Raw genomic sequence first — 15,771 nt, 5'->3', positions numbered from 1 at the left:
GTGGGGAGGGTCCTGCAGCCAAAGCATAGCATGGACCTGTCCCAAAGCCCTTGCGAGGCCTCTTGGAGGAGCAGAATGCAGTTGTTTAATGCAGGATCCATCTGTGATGCTGGCTTGTGGGAAGGGGGGATGTGTCTTCAGGATCTCTGTGTTTTTGGAGGGCAGCAGGACAGGGCAGAGTCTGAAGTTGGCACACGCTGTGTCAAGTCCAACTCCCTGAACTTGGACCTGCTCTCTGCTGGGGGGGATGAAGCACTGTGAAGCCTGAGTGTGTGCAAGTGCTGTAACACACAACCATGTCTCTGCAGCCAGCCCCACCTTTGCTCGAGATGATGCTGCTGCAGAAGAAGTGACAGTGATCATCAACAACCCCATCTCCCTGGTGTGTGAGGCTCTGCCATACCCATCTCCCAACATCACCTGGCTCAAGGACGAGGTTCCTCTCAAAGCATCCAGGAATGTCCTCCTGCTCCCTGGTACCGTGCTGCTGCCCACTGCTCTGCATGCCTGTGGTGGCCCCTTGCTGTGTATGCCTTGGGGAGGGGAGTGAGGCCTTTTCTTGGTCTGGCTGGGGTCCAGCACAGCGGGATGGTGAGAAATCATCATCCTGCAGGACCTGAGGGCTCAGGCCATCAGCTGGATGCTGCTCTTCCAAGTGCTGCATCCTCGGATAATAACTACAGCCTCCCCAGTGCTGGTTGTTATAAGCCTGGGACTGGGCTCTAGAGCATTAGGAGCATTAGGCTCCCTCCAGCCAGGCTTGCAGGTGCTCAGCAGGTCCCTTGAGATGCCTTCAGGTGCTGCATGGGGGGAGAGAGCTGTGGCTGTGAGCAGTGACCCTCTCAGGAGACCCCCTTTGCCCAGGTGGCCACGGGCTGCAGATCCTGAACGCCCAGGAGGAGGACACGGGCACCTACAGCTGCATTGTGGCCAACGAAGACGGGGAGGCTGTGAAGAACTACGCTGTGAAGGTCCTGGGTGAGAGAGCTCCCCATGTCCCTCCTGATTCCTGCAGTGACCCCACCACTGTAACAGGGCCAGCGCTGCTCCCTTTTGCTCCCTTTTGCTCCCTTTTGCTCCCTTTTGCTCCCTTTTGCTCCCTTTTGCTCCCTTTTGCTCCCTTTTGCTCCCTTTTGCTCCCTTTTGCTCCCTTTTGCTCCCTTTTGCTCCCTTTTGCTCCCTTTTGCTCCCTTTTGCTCCCTTTTGTCTTTTCCCCACTAGTTCCTCCTTGGATTGCCAGAGAGGATCCTTTGGGGGACTTTGCTGTGAAAGAGGTGAAAGCCAAGGTCAACAGCACAGTGGTGCTGGAGTGTGAGACCTGGGCTGTGCCTGAGCCGACCATCCGGTGGTACAAGGACAAGCAGGTGAGGTTCCAGGTGTGACCAGGGAGGAGCTGCTGGGTTTAGGGACTGTTCCAGCTGGATGGAGTGGGAAGATATCCTTTATACACCTGGCTGGGCTCTGCCCCACTCCTGGGTGTGTAATCCTCCTCCCACCCCTCTCTTTCTTCCCTTCAGCTTCTGGCAAGTTCTGAACGCCTCCAGATCCTCAGTGAGGGGCAGGTGCTCCAGATCCAGCCAGCTGATGTCTCGGATTCGGGGCACTACACCTGCGTGGCCACCAATGCTGTGGGTGAAGATGACAGGGACTTCATCGTGCATGTCCAAGGTGAGCAGAGAGCCAGCACCCAGAGCAGGGGGTGTCTCAGCAAGAGCAGGGGTCCTCAGGGGTCACTTGTGGGACCACAAAAGGATGAGCAGGAAAAAAGTTTAAGCCTGCTGGAAAACAATATCTCCTCAGCTCCAGTGAGGGCAGATGCTGTGGATGTAGCTGGGGGTCAATGTCCCTGCTCCCCACAGCTGACCACAGCCTGTCCCCGCAGTGCCCCCCATCTTCCAGCAGCAAACAAGCCCCAAAGAAGCCCTTGAGATCTTCTATCGGGAGGAAGACCAGGATGGGGAGGTGACAGAGCACCGACAGGCTGTCCTTGGCCAGCCCACCGCCCTCTACTGCGACACCAGTGCCATCCCACCCCCCCAGCTCACTTGGTACAAGGATGGGGAGCCCCTCTCCCCTGGCCCGGGGGTGCTGATGCTGCAAGGTACTGGGTACTGGGTGTGAACCCTCTCTGTGGGGCTTGGGGGTGGTCCTGCAGCAGCCTTGTTGGGATTATCCATAGCATGGACGAGGTTGGACCCTGTCCCCTTCCTCCTGCCTACACACACAGCACCCGTGGGACCTCTGAGTCACTGGGGCTGTGTAGGGCTCTGTGCAGGGTGGGTTGGGGCGGATATCCCACAGATCCTTCCTGTGGCCTGCCCCAGCCCTGTCCTGTGTCACAGGGGGCCGGGTGCTGCAGCTGCAGGCGGTGCAGGAGGGGGACAGGGGCAGGTACACCTGCGAGGCGGCCAACGCTGCGGGACGGGACCGCCTGCACTACGAGCTGGAGGTGCTGAGTGAGTACAGGGACAGGGGACACTGGGCTGAGGCACATGGCAGCCCCATAACCACCTGCTTCCAGCTGCCCCGGCCATCCGTGGTGGCACGGAAGACCTGGTGGAGGAGGTGACAGCCACCATCAATGGCACGGTCCGGTTTGAGTGTGAAGCTACTGGGCACCCAGAGCCCACAGTGTCCTGGCTCTGGAATGATCTCCCCATCGAGGCTGGCCCACGGCACCAGCTCCTGGAGGGTGGCACAGTCCTGCAGGTTTGTGCTCCTCTAAGCAGGTGGCTGTGTTGGGAAGAGACACAGGAGACAGCAGATGGAGGGGATGGGGCGTCCTTTCCTCCCAAAGGAGGCTGCCCTGGTCTCACCAAGATGCCCATGGGATCCCCAGCATCTCCCCAGCTCGGGGCAGCCCTCAGCGGTGCTCCCCTCTGCAGGTGGCAATGGTGGAGGCAGGTGACACCGGGAGATACACGTGCACGGCTGAGAACCTGGCTGGGTCAGCCGAGAAGCACTTTGCCCTGGCTGTGCAGGGTAAGGCATCTCCCCTTCCCTGGGTCACTGATTCACTCCCCTCCTCCTCTTTCTCCACCAACTGGAGTTTTTCCTGTGGCTCTGGAGCTGCATGGCTGCCTCTGTCCTGCTGTGCTGGTCACGCTTGCCCTCTGTGAGGAGGCTGAGGTGCCACATGCTCCGAGCAGGCGAGAGCCTTGGTGCGTGTTTCCTCCTGAGGAGGCATCGACCTCCACAGTGATGGCTCCCCTTTGGGGCTGTTTTTTGGGTGCACTGCAGCAGAAGCTCCCTGGAGTGTGGGTACAGACCCCGAAAATGTCGATGGCATTGTCAATGGCAGCGTCTCACTGGTGTGTGACATCCAATCCCACCCGGCTGCAGAGATCGCCTGGTACAAGGACGGCCACGTCCTGCAGCCCAGTGAGGAGGTGATTGTCACCCGAGGTATGTTGGGATGAGCCAGGAGGATTGCCTGTGCCCCAGCTCTTGGCAGAGAGCTCTGGGTCCCCTAATCCCCCTTTTTGGGTGCCACATGTGGGTCTGGAGCTCAGCCTTTGGGTTGTATGACACCCTAATGACACTGCTGAGTGATCCCCTCTGGAGAGGACCAAGGGCTGCATCCTGCAGAACTCCATGCTGCTGCTTCCTGGGAGCTCAGTGTCCTTTTCTGTGGGGCACAGCAAGGCTTTGGACCTCAAATATTAGATTTCCATGGCCAGATTCCTTTTGTGTGGAGCTTGGCTGAGTGCTGGGGGATCAGTCAGCTTGCTGGCATGGTGGCCCGGACCTGGTTCTGCTCCAGGCTGTCCTGATTCCCTGCTCTCCACTCCTTCCAGGCTCTCGGGTGCTGCAGCTCCCTCAGCTGCAGCTTTCCAGCTCAGGCACATACACGTGCATGGCACTGAATGTGGCCAGCCAGGATGAGAAGAGTTTCATCCTCACGGTCCATGGTAAGTGGTGAGGGCTCAGCTGGGAGCTCTGTCTGCCGAGGACGCACCGAGGAGCTGACAGTGAACTCAGGTCTGTCTCACACTCCCTGTCCCTGCTCATCGTCCTCAGAACCCCCAAGCATCCAGGACACACAGCAGGAGACGCTTGAAGCTGACGTGGGGACACCCCTGGTCCTGACCTGCCGAGTCACTGGTGTGGCCGTGCCCACTGTCACCTGGCTGAAGGACGGGCGCCCGCTGGGTGTGTGTGCAGGGGAATGCTGTGCCAGGCTGCCACCCCCAGCCTCACTGCTGATCCCCTCCAAGCACTCCTGCCTCAGTTTCTCAAACTCTAATCCTGCTGCAAGAGACTCTCAGGGCTGCACAGGGAGGGCACAGAGCATGAAGGGGCTGGCCTTTTCCCTGCATGCTTTTAGGAGATCTCAGGTTCATTCCTGAGGCTCGAAGCAATGGGATGTGGGCACAGGACGTGATGGAGGGATATGTGCGGGGTGAGTTCTCTGGGGTGCTTGCTGGGACGGGGTTTGTCCCCAGACCAGTGGCTCTTTTCTCCTGTAAATCTCCAGCAGTGAACTCTGCAAAACCCCTGCTTTGCTTTAACAGTGCCCCTGGGCCCTGGCAGGGGAGAAGGGGGAAGCACAACGAGCCTGGGGAGAGGTCAGTGGAGGAGCACTGCTCAGCCCCCTTCACCCTGTCTCCTTGCAGAGATGAGCCCAGAGCAGGGTCTGGTGGTCGGGGGGACCCAGCTCCAGCTCAGCCCCCTCCAGCCCTTCCACCAGGGCCGATACACCTGCCTGGCACAGGGCCCAGGGGCCGAGACACGCAAGGACTTCATGGTGCTGGTGCGAGGTAGGGTTTCCCCGATCAGCATGGTCCCTGCAGGCTCTGCCTCAGAGGTGAGCCTTCCTCCCCCTCCTCTCCCTCAGCCTCCCTCTCTCCTCGGTGCAGTGCCCCCCCAGATCAGCAGTGGAGAGCACCCCAGTGAGCACAGCGTGCTGGAGGGCAGCAGCGTGAGGCTGGAGTGCCGGGCAGAGGGGCAGCCCACTCCCCACATCTCCTGGCTGAAGGATGGGCAGCCCCTGGGGCTGGAGCCCCCCTCACACGCCCGGTGAGTCTGGGGGGGACACCCCAGGGGCTCACGTGCAAAATTGCTGGGCAGGACAGGTTGAGCTGTGCTGCTTCTTCCTGCTGCTTGGAGTGGGATGCACTCATCCCGGCTCTTTGGTGAGGGAATGTCATCCTGGGTTAAACCTTGTGGTCTGGGATGGTCACTGCCACCCTGGCAGGGTCCCTAGTTGATGCCCTGACCTTGCAATGCGCCCCAGAATCCTCACCCTTGGCTGTAAACTGAGCACAGAGCACTTCTGCCCCACGGGCAGGTCCGGGATGAGCACACAGCTCAGGGTCCCATCGTCCCCACGCAGGGTGTCCCCGGATGGCAGCGCCCTGCTCCTCGAGGGGCTGCGAGCCGCCCACTCCGGAGCTTACACGTGCCTGGCCCGGAACAGCCTGGGCGAGGACACGCGGCTGCACTCGCTGAACGTGCTGGGTGAGCAGGGCTGGGAGCCGCGGGGAGCACCGGGGCCACCCCTGTCCCCGACAGCCCCAGCAGCCCCTCTGTCCCCTCGCCCAGTCCCTCCTACCATCGAGAGAGGTGCCGGTGACTCGGAGATGGTCCGTGGGGTCCTGTCGGCCGTGGTGACACTGGAGTGCTGGGCACGGGGGTCCCCTCCTCTGCATGTGAGCTGGCTGAAGGACGGGCTGCCCCTCCGCCTGTCCCCTCATGTCACCCTGCTCAAGGCTGGGCACGTCCTCCGGTGAGAAGTGACCCTGGAGCAATGGCCAGCCGCAGGCTGTGGGGCTGGTACCCGGGTTTGCATGAGGGCACTGCTGCACCCTGGCGTGGCTGAATGTCACCTCGGGGAGCAGCGGGTGACCCGGAGCTGATGTCTCCTCCCCATCCCCGTGTCCTGTCCCATGGATCAGGATCTCCCAGGCGCAGCTCTCCGATGCCGGGCGCTACACCTGCGTTGTCTCCAGCCGGGCGGGAGTGGCCGATCGCAGCTTTGTCCTGCAGATACAGGGTACGGGGCAGGGGACTGGGGAGGGCAGAGCAGGGGGCACCTAAACACTGGTTTTGTTGGCGGAGCACACGTTGGGCATTGCAGCCCGTTCCCAAGCAGGGTCCTGAGCCATTCCTCCACTGCTGGGGTGGGCTTGGAAGGGATGGAGCAAAGCAGGACCAGCCTGAGAGCAGCCTCAGAGCATCCTGCAGGAGGGCTGAGCCACCTCTGGCTGCTCGCAGGATGCCAGGGAGTGGCCAAACCCACCCCGTGTCTGGGGACCTGACTTTTCTCCCCAGCGCCCCCTGTCCTGGAGAGCCCCGAGGGCAGTGAGGAGCAGATGGTGGCTGAGGGCTCCGATGTCACTTTCACCTGCGAAGCCACCGGGTCCCCAGCACCATCAGTGACCTGGCTGAAGAACGGAGAGCCCCTGGAGCAGCAGGGTGACCAGGTGGCTGGTGGCTCACAGCTGAGCCTGGTGGCCGTGGCACCAACTGATGCAGGCATTTACTCATGCCTGGTGGTGAATGAAGTGGGAGAGGTCAGCAAAGCCTTCCACCTCGTGGTGATGGGTGCGTGTGATCCCTCTGGGATTTGGGAAGGGCAGTTTAGCCCATTTTTTGGGAGCAACGAGGGGATGAGCCCTCCTGCCTTGCTGTGTGCCTTGCAGAGCCACCCCGTGTCGAGTCTGCGTCCCATCCCACTGAGATATCCATCACTGCGGGCACCCCTCTGGAGCTGACGTGTGTGGTCACAGGTGTCCCCATGCCCGCTGTCACGTGGGACAAGGATGGACGGCTGCTGGCAGGGCCCTCGCTCGTGTTGGGTAATGAGAGCACCCTCCACATTGAGAGCGCTGAGGTAGGAGCTTCGCTTTTTTCTCCCTACCTTGGTTTTCTTTTGATGCCTCAATTTTTCCCTCTCCTGGCTGTGCAGGTGGCTGATGCTGGCTTGTACACTTGCCTGGCCACTAGTCCTGCAGGGGAGGACAGCAGGAGCTTCCATGTCAGCATCCAAGGTAGTGTGACCCCAGCAGTGCAGCGAGAAGAGGGCTGGGGGGGGGGGCTGCAGGGTGGTCCAAGCCTTGGGGACCCAGAAGCCAGAACATCCTTTTTTGGGACTGGTGTGGGCTCCAAAAGAGAGGTCTGGAGCACAGTGATGGTCCTGCAGAGTGGGAATCTATGCATGACTCATGAGGACAGGGATGGGGGTGTCCAACCCACGTGGCACACCCTGACTCCCCTGGCCCATGTCCCACAGCTCCCCCCAGCATTGCCAGCAGCGGGGAGATCCCCATCATCACGGCTGTGGCAGGGGGGCAGCTGCTCCTGGAGTGCCCAGAGGCTGCTGAGCCGCACCCCAACATCGAGTGGCACCGGGAGGGCTCCCCGCTGCAGGTACCTGTGACGGGACCAGGGGGGTCATGCTTAGAGACTGGGACGCACCAGCACCATCCTGCTGATGGGATCCCGGGGGTTTTAGGAGGATGCCCGCAGGCGGGTCCTGGCCCAGGGGCGTTTCCTGCAGCTCCGGGCGGTGGCTGCTGCAGACGGCGGCGAGTACAGCTGCAGGGCCACCAGCCCCTCCGGCGACACTGGCCCGAGTGTCCGGGTGCAGGTTCACGGTGAGTGCTGCCCTACCCTGAGTGCCGGCTCCTTCCCGGTTAATTCCAGGATGTGAGATATTATTGGGTGTCTTGCGGTCGGGAGATGGGATGGCAGGGCAGGACTACACCCAGCCCCCAGTGCTGCTCTGGGTTGGAGTTCTCCATCCCTGAGCCTTGTTCCACACTCTCGGTGGTGGCTCTGGGTGCTGCTGCAGTGGCCCCGGAGATCCAGGCGGGCCCCGAGGAGGTGAAGGTATTGCTGAACACCTCGGCCATGCTGCCGTGCCGGGCAGAGGGGTGGCCCGTGCCCCGGGTGACGTGGAGGAAGGATGGCCAGCTCCTGCCCCTGCCTGGGAGTGACAGGTATGAGGCTCTGCGTGTTGGTGGCACCAAGAGTGGTGCTCAGATCATACCACCCTTCACAGCAACAGGTGATTTAGTGTGCCCGTCACCCTGTGAAGAGCTGTGCTGTGTCCTCACACCATCTCAGTGGGCAAGAGCTGCATGTGGCTGCAATGGCACTTGTCACCTTCCCAGCCCCTGCTCCCTGTGTGATGCAGCCTGGCCATGCAGAGCCCCCAGTGGGTTCACTTGCTCTCCCTCCTCAGGCTGCAGCTCCTGCCTGGAGGCTCCCTGCAAATTGACCCTGTCCAGGTCCAGGATTTGGGCCATTACCTCTGCATGGCATCCAGCCCTGCTGGCTCTGACCGGCGAGGCCTGGACCTCCATGTCCTGGGTAAGTGGGAGAGTGGGATGGATCCCTGCTGCAACCCACCACTGCTGGGCTGCTCTCACCAGTGCAGTGATGTGCTGCTGTCCTCTGCTCATCGCTGCCATGGCCTCCCACAGTCCCTCCTGCCATCGTGCCTGGGCCCTCCAACCTCACCCTGCTGGCTCAGCAGCCAGCCACGCTGGGCTGTGACACCTGGGGGTCTCCTGAGCCCCACATCAGATGGGAGAAGGATGGTCGTCCCCTGAACCTGCACCTCCCACCTGGCACCTACAGGTACCTGCAGCACCCACCACCTTGTACACCAAGGGGTGGGGTATGCCCCTCCTGCTGCCCCCCGTGGGACAGGGGTGATCCTGATGTGTGCTCTGCCCGCACAGTTTGCAGTCCTTAGGGTCACTGCTCATCTCCAGCCCTGGTCCCCGGGACGAGGGGCGCTTTGAGTGCATCGCCACCAACGCTGCTGGAGAGGCACGAAAGCTCTTCCTCGTGTCTGTCCATGGTGAGCTCCTGGAGCTGGGGGTCGTGCTCAGAGTGGCTTTCCCAGGATCTGTCACCACCTCTAGTGTGATCTGGGTGTGCTCCAGTCCCACATAAGGTTGGGTGTCCACTCAAGAACTGGACTTGGGGGTGGACAAGAGGGGAAGAGAAATGCTTGTGCCCGTAAGAACAGGGACAGAATTCTCTTCAACATTTACCACACAGCCCTGCTCATCTCCCTCCCTCCTTACTCCAGTGCCCCCCACCATCGCTGATGACCTTACAGATGTGGTTGTCACCCGGCTGTCCCCTGCAATCCTCACCTGCTACGCCTCGGGTGTGCCCCCACCCACGGTGTCATGGAGCAAGGAGGGGGCTCAGCTGGGCAGCAGAGGAAGGGGCTACCGTGTCCTGCCCAGAGGTACAGCACAGGACAGCACATCCCCAGCGGGACAGGGGTCACTGCCAGCCTTCCTGCTGCCTCCCCTCTGCTGTTTTCCAGGAGCCCTGGAGATCAGGCAGGCGCTGCCTGCACACAGCGGCCGCTACACCTGCACAGCTCGGAGCGCCGCGGGCACGGCCCGAAAGCACATCTGGCTCACAGTGCATGGTACACACGGCTCCAGCGTCCTGCTGCTGGGGGTCCTGCGCCCTCTTCCCATGGTAGCACTTCCCTGCCCTTCACAGAGCCCCCTGCCTTGAAGCCCCTGCCTGGCATGGTGATGGTGACGGTCAACACAAGCGCGGTGCTGTCCTGTGAGGCCACAGGCGTCCCCCGGCCAGAGGTCACCTGGCAAAAGGATGGCGTTGGCATCACTGGAGGTGAGCAGGAGTGTGCTGGGGGCTGGCAGAGCCCACATTACCTGCCAGCTTTTAGCTAAGGGGAGATTTAAGTGCCAGGGGTTTGTAGGCATCCTGGCAGGTGTGGGGTGTCACTGTGCATGGGTCCTCCTGGCTCCCCAGTGCTGTCCTAGGTGGGTGTGGTGGCTGCTGGAGCTGTTCCATGGAGACTCCTCGGGAAGAGGCACTTCTGTGGGCGAAGCAGTCCCTGCATATCATCCATCTGTGCCTTGGCTCAGCTGTGCTGCCCCATCCTGTTCTTTGTTTCTGACAGGGTCTGGGCTGAAGGTGCTCCCCAACGGGCAGCTCCGTCTCCTCCGAGCAGCCCCAGAGGATGCAGGGACCTACCTGTGCATGGCTCGTAACCCTTCAGGCACCGCTGCGGGGAGGACCAGGCTCATTGTGCAAGGTACAGCATCCATCAGAGCCCCAGTGCTCACCCCTCTGCTCACCCCTCCCCAGCACCTCACAGCAAAACGTGGCTGCCGAGCTGTCAGCAAGTCCTTGCCCTTCTTGCTCCATCCAGTGCCCCCCATCATTGCTGCTGGCCCACTGGAGCTGGTGGTGCTGGAGGGGCTGGAGGTGCTGCTGCCCTGTGCCGCCCGTGGTGTCCCCGAGCCCCGCGTGTCCTGGAGCCGGGAGGGAGCCCTGGTGCGGGGTGGGAAGGCCACGGTCCTGCCCTCCGGGGAGCTGCTGCTCCGGGATGTCCAGGTGAGCACTGTCCCCTAGAGAGGTTGGAGAGCTGAGGAACGAGTGTCTGCTGCTGCTGAACAGCATTTGGCTGATTATGAATATCTCTGGCAGAGGGAGAGCCCCGTGCAGTCCTGTGCCACAGGCTGGAGGGTTGGGGCAGTGTGAGATTGCTAATGTGGGCTGGAAAAAGTGGCTCTGTCCAAACTGTGATTTTTAAGTGCACAAGAACCAACAGAGCTGTAGCTCAGTGAGCCAGGGCTGCAGCTGGAGCCCAGCCTCAGGATGACTGATGACCTCTCATCCTTATACAGGAAGGGGATGCTGGAAGCTACTCCTGCACCGCGGTGAACTCTGCTGGGAGGGCCGTTCGCCGGCTCTCCCTCTCCATCCACACCCTGCCCACCTTCACCCACCTGCCCACAGACCTCACCCTGAGCCGGGGCGAGAGGCTGGAGCTGCTGTGTGCCGCAGTGGGCAGCCCCCAGCCCCGCGTCTCCTGGATGGCCAACGGGCAGCTCGTCACTGGTACCTGGGCAGGGGCAGAGGATGCTGAGCTTGGGGGAGAACGCGACTCTGGTGCCACCCTTGTCCCACCTTTCAGGGTCCTCGGGGTGCCAGCACGTCTGGCTGTGTGGGGTTGTACCCAGCTGATGGCCAACCACCCTTTTTTGGGGTTTGCACCCCGCAGATGGTGCGTCGGGGCACAGCGGGCGGAGCATCCTGCGGAGGGAGGCAGCCGCACCCACGGACAGCGGGACCTACGTGTGCCACGCCGAGAACAGCGCCGGGGCCATCAGGGCCACTGTCTTGGTCTCTGTCAGAGGTAGGTGCTGGCACGGAAATTGGGGTGCCCGGCCAGCCCCCCTCCTCTGCCACCCCTTTCCCTTTCCCAGAGGCGCCCGTCATACAGGGGGATGGCAGCGTCTACCAGGTGGAGCACTCCGGAGGGGATGCCATCCTCGACTGCCGTGCCCAGGGTCACCCTGAGCCCCTCATCCGCTGGAGCAAGGACGGGGTGCCAGTGGTGGCCCATGGGCGCGTGCACCAGCTGCAGAATGGCTCCCTGGCCATCCGTGCTGTGGGGGTGAGCAGGGCCTGGGGGGTGCTGGCACATTTCAGGGTGCTTTCCTGGCAAAGCAAAGCGCTGTGCTGATGCTGTTGTCCTGCTAGAGCACCGATGTGGGGCAGTACCAGTGTGTTGCGGAGAATGATGCGGGCACAGCAGCAAAAGTTTTCACCCTGGTTCTGCAGAGTGAGTGCTGGCCCCCTCTGCACCCTTCTTTTGAGGGACTGAAAACCTATCACCTCTGAGCCCCTCCAACTACCCCTGATTCTGGGGAATGCTGCATCCCCTTCTCTGCCCAGGTGCCCCTGTGGTGACAGTGACACCAGCAGAGGTGAGGGTCCCTGCTGGGCAGCAGGTGCTGCTGCACTGTGTCGTGTCAGGGGAGCCCACCCCCTCCGTGGAGTGGCAGTGGGATGGGGAGCCACTGCCCGAGGGTCCCCATGCTCGTGTCCTGCCCAATGCCACCCTGTTCCTGCCCTCTGTCACCCACCGTGACGCCGGAAGCTACTCCTGCCTCGCCCGCAATGCCCTGGGCTCTGCTGTCGCCCACACCTCCCTGGATGTCCAAGGTGGGTGTCTGCCCCGGCCCTGGGGGTTTTGGCTGGCTCAGGGGGCTGGGGCTGCCTGCAGTGCTGGGCTAACACCTCCAGCGTGGTGCTTGGAGTGATATTGCCTTGCTTGTTCTAACCCCTGTGATTCATTCCCTGCTTTGTCCTCTCCCCTCTCGCACTGCTCAGCTGAAGGCTGAGCCCAAGCAGGTCCTCTCCCGAGCAGCGTGCCAGCCCTCACTTGCCTCTCCTCAGCCTTCCTGCCTTAGTTGCCCATGATTAAATTCCCATTTCCCAGGGGCTCTGCTAAATGCACAGACACATCCTTTCCTGCTGCCCCTCGGGAGCACAGAGCCATGCTGGAGGAAGTGCCAGGTGCCCTATGTGCCCTTGTGTGGCTGGTGGCATTTTGCTGCCAGGCACGCTGGAGAAGCAAATAAAAGCTTGGGGCTATGCCAGGACCTTGAGGCTAATACAGAGCAGGGTTTGGGGGTGTCAGTGCCTGTTGGTGTGATGAGGCACAGGGCCACACTCAGCATCCCTTGTCAACACGACACAGTGCCTGGAGCCATGGGTCTCTGGGGACTGTGCTGCAGTCAGGCAGGGACACTGCCTGTCTTGCTCTGGCTGCCTTCACCTCCAGAAAATAAATATTTTTTGACATGCGAATTAGTGAGAGGGGAGTCAGGCAAGCACCCTGCTCTCCCATGGGAGTACAGTCCCAGTGTTGCTGCCTGACCCCATCCCACTTGCCCCAGGGGAGCTGCACCGGGTGCGGGGCAGCCTGGTTGGTGTCATCAATGGCCACGAGCTCGGTGTCTCCACCCTTGATGCCAGCGTGCTGGGTGACTCTCAATCCAGCACCACCGCCCTCCGGAGCAGCATTGGGAGCATTCCACCCGCCATAGGTGGGTGGACATTTCTACCCTCACCCTTGGGAGAGTTTTGATCTCTGTCAAATGGAAATATTGGGGGAAAGGTTTTATTTCTTTTTTCCCCCCAAACCTTCCACTGTGGGTAAGGAGGGATGGGACAGCCTGGGTGCCATCCATGCTGGCTCCATGGTGGCACCCTTTCTTCCCCATTCCCAGGGCCGCTGATGCGGGTGTTGGTGACCATCATCGCCCCCATTTACTGGTCCTTGGCACACACCAGCGGGGCAGCCCAGAGCGGCTTCCTGCTCACACAGGGCACCTTCCAGCACGAGTCACTGCTGCAGTTTGCCACAGGTGAGGGGTCTCTGACAGGAGAGCTCCTGGGGAAGCTCATACTCCATCTCCCCCATGCACCATCCCTGATCCGGGAATGGAGCTGTGTGGGGGTGCTGTGGGGTGCTGCTCACCGTTCCTCCTGGTTATTGGGGGTGCTGTGGGGTGCTGCTCACCGTTCCTCCTGGCAGGGGAGCTCCTGCGGGTCACCCACCTCGCCCGGGGCGCGGATGGTGCTGGCGCTCTGCGGCTGGACAGTGTCATCAGTGGCTCCGTCCCGGAGAGCTTTGGCGATGCCGTGGTGCTGCTGCAGGTGCTGACACTGCCCATTATCCCCATGGGACCATGACTCCCCTGCTGGGAGCACGGGGGATCCATGGCCTGACCCCCCTCCCTGCCTCTCCCCAGGACTTCAGCGAGCGCTACGTGCGGACGGGTGTGGGGCAGCTCTCCGGGGGCTCGGTGCAGAGCTTCCTGTGGGATGGGCACCTCATCCGTGCCCACTGCAATCACACCATCGTGTTCGACCCCCCCGTGGGGCCGCAGCCTCCCCGGGTGCAGCACCTCCGGGCCAGAGCCATCACAGCCTCCTATGACCCAGCCAAACAGCAGCTCCACTTCCAGCTCCGTGCCTCGCTTGATGCAGGTAACCAGGGGAGTCCCCAGGATGGGGATGGAGATCTCTTGTCAGTTCTGGGTGTCTGTGAGGGTGCAAAGGCCATCTCCCTGCAGTGACATGTCACGTCTTATTATCTCTGCTCAATCCACAGGGGCAGATAGAGACCAGTGCCCGCTGGGATTCATCCCAGACGCTGGGCAGCTGTACTGCATTGGTACGGACCCTTCTTGAGGGACATGAGGATGGCAAGGGGCAACTGGTGCCACTTCCCTGTGCCCCCAACCCTGTCCTCTCCCTGCTCCCCAGATGTTGATGAATGCACCGAGGGGTCCCATGCCTGTCGCTACAACCAGATTTGCCAGAACGCCGCCGGGTCCTATCGGTGCTCCTGCCCTCCTGGCTACCGCACGCTGGGCACTGGCTGGCCGTGCTTGGGTATGAGCTGGGCTCTCAGGGTCATCCCCCTGCCCTGTTCCAGCCTCAGTTTCTCCCATCCAGCTGCACCTCCCCACCTCTTTCCTCCCTCAGATGTCAATGAGTGCCTGCATTTCCCCCCACCGTGCGCCTTTGAGTGCCGCAACCTGCGGGGCTCCTACGAGTGCCTGTGCCCCGCCGGCAAGACCCTGCTGCCGGGCGGACAGTGTGGGATTGAGAGAGGGGACACAACGAGCAGCGTGCCCCGGGACACTCCCCTGCACTGGCAGAGGCCAAGTAGCCGCGCACGGGGCCGATCGTTCTACACTCAGCTCGCCCTGCGCCGCGTGGCGAAGGATGCAGGGATGGGCGCCCGGGGCCCGCCCTGCCCCACGGGCTACGTCAGGAGGAATGGCACCTGCACTGGTGAGCGTGCACTGGGGAAAGGTGTTGAAGGGAATTCAGAGGCTGCTTTGTCCCCAAAAGGTACCTCGTGTCCTCCTTGCTGCCTTGTCCACCGCGTTTTTTGTACCCTGTGCTCTTTGCTGAGCTGGGAAGGGGAGGTGAGAGCCAGGCTGGCCCAAGGCAGTGGCACCAGAGGGGCCTGATCCTTCCCCTCTTGTCTTCACCCCTCTCATCCCACAGATCTCGATGAGTGTCAGACACTGCACCAGTGCCAGCACGAGTGCAGGAACAGCCTGGGCAGCTACCGCTGCCTCTGCCCCACTGGCTACCGGCTGCTGTCCAACGGGAAGACCTGCCACGGTCAGTGCAGGGGTGCCAGGGGGGTGCCCCCTCCCCATGGTGCCCTGGGGATCATCTTTTTGGGGATGGAAGTCTTTTTACTTTCTTGAGACAGTTGTTCCCAGACTCAGCACTCCACAGTCTGAGTGCTCATGTCTCACTGCCTCAGTGTTCAGGCAGATGTGGGAGGGTGGGGGAGCTGGGGATTGAGCCCCCATCTCACCCCAGCACCCTCAGACCTGTCCCTGCTCTCCCTGCAGATGTGGATGAGTGCGTGGAGGGCACAATGAGGTGTGGCTCGAGCCAGATGTGCTTCAACACCCGCGGAGGTGCCCGGTGCATGGATGTGCCGTGCCCAGCTGGGTACCGGAGAGGCTCCAGCCCAGGGTGAGTGCTGCTGTGGGGCTGGGAGTGCCCATCCCGCTCTCCTCATCTCACCAAGACCCCGAGTGTCCTGTCCACTCTCTGGCACCCACCACACTCCGCATTCCCCGTCTCTCATGCAGGCTGTGCGTGGGTCGCTGCCCTCCGTTCTGCAGCCCTGCCGGCCCCCCCACGCTGCAGTACCAGGTGCTCCCCCTGCCCCTCGGCATCGCTGCCCGCCGGGACGTGGTGCACCTCACCCCGGCCACCTCCCTGCGCCACCGGCCCGTCTTCAGGCTGCTGGAGCAGGACCCCGACAGCCCCTTCGCCCTCCGCACCGAGCAGGGTCAGGGCATCATCTCCACCCTGCGGCCGCTGCGGGAGCCCGGCACGCACCGGCTCAAGGTGCAGGCGCTGCTCCCGGATGGGCAGCGAGCACCCAACATCTTCCTCCTGCTCATCTCTGTCTCCCCCTACCCTTACTGA

General features: G+C 62.0%; 1 protein-coding gene across 1 annotated transcript in view; it reads left to right on the top strand.

Moving 5' to 3' along the window:
- HMCN2 (hemicentin 2) overlaps positions 1 to 15,771 on the top strand; it is a 32,179-nt gene extending 16,408 nt beyond the window's left edge. Inside the window, exons 35-80 of the mRNA XM_088177695.1 lie at positions 309 to 476; positions 865 to 978; positions 1,222 to 1,364; positions 1,518 to 1,668; positions 1,883 to 2,101; positions 2,343 to 2,456; positions 2,522 to 2,709; positions 2,886 to 2,982; positions 3,241 to 3,405; positions 3,798 to 3,911; positions 4,021 to 4,152; positions 4,328 to 4,402; positions 4,617 to 4,760; positions 4,860 to 5,019; positions 5,336 to 5,460; positions 5,545 to 5,728; positions 5,898 to 5,995; positions 6,274 to 6,546; positions 6,645 to 6,835; positions 6,911 to 6,992; positions 7,235 to 7,371; positions 7,457 to 7,598; positions 7,796 to 7,943; positions 8,189 to 8,316; positions 8,430 to 8,586; positions 8,691 to 8,812; positions 9,047 to 9,211; positions 9,293 to 9,400; positions 9,478 to 9,612; positions 9,905 to 10,039; positions 10,157 to 10,341; positions 10,635 to 10,848; positions 11,012 to 11,146; positions 11,217 to 11,407; positions 11,494 to 11,575; positions 11,689 to 11,958; positions 12,696 to 12,845; positions 13,029 to 13,166; positions 13,337 to 13,458; positions 13,554 to 13,791; positions 13,916 to 13,978; positions 14,071 to 14,199; positions 14,293 to 14,604; positions 14,824 to 14,943; positions 15,183 to 15,309; positions 15,429 to 15,771. Coding sequence (XP_088033821.1) covers positions 309 to 476; positions 865 to 978; positions 1,222 to 1,364; positions 1,518 to 1,668; positions 1,883 to 2,101; positions 2,343 to 2,456; positions 2,522 to 2,709; positions 2,886 to 2,982; positions 3,241 to 3,405; positions 3,798 to 3,911; positions 4,021 to 4,152; positions 4,328 to 4,402; positions 4,617 to 4,760; positions 4,860 to 5,019; positions 5,336 to 5,460; positions 5,545 to 5,728; positions 5,898 to 5,995; positions 6,274 to 6,546; positions 6,645 to 6,835; positions 6,911 to 6,992; positions 7,235 to 7,371; positions 7,457 to 7,598; positions 7,796 to 7,943; positions 8,189 to 8,316; positions 8,430 to 8,586; positions 8,691 to 8,812; positions 9,047 to 9,211; positions 9,293 to 9,400; positions 9,478 to 9,612; positions 9,905 to 10,039; positions 10,157 to 10,341; positions 10,635 to 10,848; positions 11,012 to 11,146; positions 11,217 to 11,407; positions 11,494 to 11,575; positions 11,689 to 11,958; positions 12,696 to 12,845; positions 13,029 to 13,166; positions 13,337 to 13,458; positions 13,554 to 13,791; positions 13,916 to 13,978; positions 14,071 to 14,199; positions 14,293 to 14,604; positions 14,824 to 14,943; positions 15,183 to 15,309; positions 15,429 to 15,771 — 7,133 coding nt within the window. The remainder of the gene's footprint in view (positions 1 to 308; positions 477 to 864; positions 979 to 1,221; positions 1,365 to 1,517; positions 1,669 to 1,882; positions 2,102 to 2,342; positions 2,457 to 2,521; positions 2,710 to 2,885; positions 2,983 to 3,240; positions 3,406 to 3,797; positions 3,912 to 4,020; positions 4,153 to 4,327; positions 4,403 to 4,616; positions 4,761 to 4,859; positions 5,020 to 5,335; positions 5,461 to 5,544; positions 5,729 to 5,897; positions 5,996 to 6,273; positions 6,547 to 6,644; positions 6,836 to 6,910; positions 6,993 to 7,234; positions 7,372 to 7,456; positions 7,599 to 7,795; positions 7,944 to 8,188; positions 8,317 to 8,429; positions 8,587 to 8,690; positions 8,813 to 9,046; positions 9,212 to 9,292; positions 9,401 to 9,477; positions 9,613 to 9,904; positions 10,040 to 10,156; positions 10,342 to 10,634; positions 10,849 to 11,011; positions 11,147 to 11,216; positions 11,408 to 11,493; positions 11,576 to 11,688; positions 11,959 to 12,695; positions 12,846 to 13,028; positions 13,167 to 13,336; positions 13,459 to 13,553; positions 13,792 to 13,915; positions 13,979 to 14,070; positions 14,200 to 14,292; positions 14,605 to 14,823; positions 14,944 to 15,182; positions 15,310 to 15,428) is intronic.

The sequence above is a fragment of the Sturnus vulgaris genome, chromosome 22, assembly GCF_052056855.1.
Source record: "Sturnus vulgaris isolate bStuVul1 chromosome 22, bStuVul1.hap1, whole genome shotgun sequence".
NCBI classification, from domain to species: domain Eukaryota; kingdom Metazoa; phylum Chordata; class Aves; order Passeriformes; family Sturnidae; genus Sturnus; species Sturnus vulgaris.
This window is presented reverse-complemented; position numbering and strand designations above follow the sequence as displayed.